The sequence below is a fragment of the Monopterus albus genome, unplaced genomic scaffold (assembly GCF_001952655.1).
Source record: "Monopterus albus unplaced genomic scaffold, M_albus_1.0 scaffold40.1, whole genome shotgun sequence".
Taxonomy (NCBI): domain Eukaryota; kingdom Metazoa; phylum Chordata; class Actinopteri; order Synbranchiformes; family Synbranchidae; genus Monopterus; species Monopterus albus.
The window spans coordinates 3449668-3450576 of record NW_018127920.1 but is presented as its reverse complement, the minus strand read 5'-3'; the positions used below and the strand labels follow the sequence as shown (position 1 = coordinate 3450576).

The 909-nt window shown below is 34.0% G+C and overlaps 1 protein-coding gene across 1 annotated transcript in view; it reads left to right on the top strand.

Annotated features, from left to right (window-relative positions):
• The window catches only part of zfr (zinc finger RNA binding protein), a 62063-nt gene that overhangs the window by 56409 nt on the left and 4745 nt on the right, over positions 1 to 909 (top strand). Inside the window, exon 18 of the mRNA XM_020599179.1 lies at positions 104 to 215. Within this exon, the coding sequence (XP_020454835.1) occupies positions 104 to 215 (112 nt within the window). The remainder of the gene's footprint in view (positions 1 to 103; positions 216 to 909) is intronic.

Sequence of the window (909 nt, the reverse complement as noted above, 5' to 3'; positions counted from 1 at the left end):
GTTTTTTTGTTGTTTTTTTTTTTTTGTTTTGTTTGTTTTTTGTGTTTGTTTTTTTTTTTTTGGGCCTGGCATCTAAGCTTTCTTCACTGTTCGTTCTGTTCAGGCCATGGAGCTACTAGTCGAGAAGGCCATCAGTAGTGCATCTGCTCCCCTCAGCCCCGGTGATGCTCTAAGACGTGTCTTTGAATGTATTTCTTCTGGAATTTTACTCCCTGGTAAGTTGCAGTTTAGTGTTACACTTATTAGAAGGCTTCAAACTAACATTTCATACTAGTGGGACCGGAACCAAGTCTCTGACTAAGATTATGCTAGTTTTGTGGGCGCTCAGGAAATAGTCAGGCACGGGAAGCCGTTCACAGATGGAGAATATATAAAAGAACCTTTCATTAAGATTTCAGAATATCTATTCACGGACTTTAAAAACAAGAGTGAAATTTGATTTATTTGATTTATTTATTCTTTCAAGCATGTAAAGACAGTTGATATATCAACACACATAATTTTACACATATCCAACAAATGCTAATCCAATATCAATTTGCTTATACCTAGTACATGCTTGAATGGAGTAGGAAGAAGTCAGACTTATCCAGTCCTACCCCATGACATCATCTTACATCATTGGTTTGCAAGCAGTATCTCTACATAAATAATTATCTTCTACACCACACAAGTAATATACTAAAAAAATATAACAGTGTTAACATTCTTACATAATTACATTCTTAAATAATTATCTTCTACACCACACAAGTAATATACTAAAGAATTATTACAAAGTGTTAACATTCATACACCACACCCACAATGTTACACCTGATTAATCGTTACGCCTGTTCTTGCCCATATCTTGATTGACACATACCTTTATATTTATGTTTAAACTCATCAATTCTAGTACTATTTTTT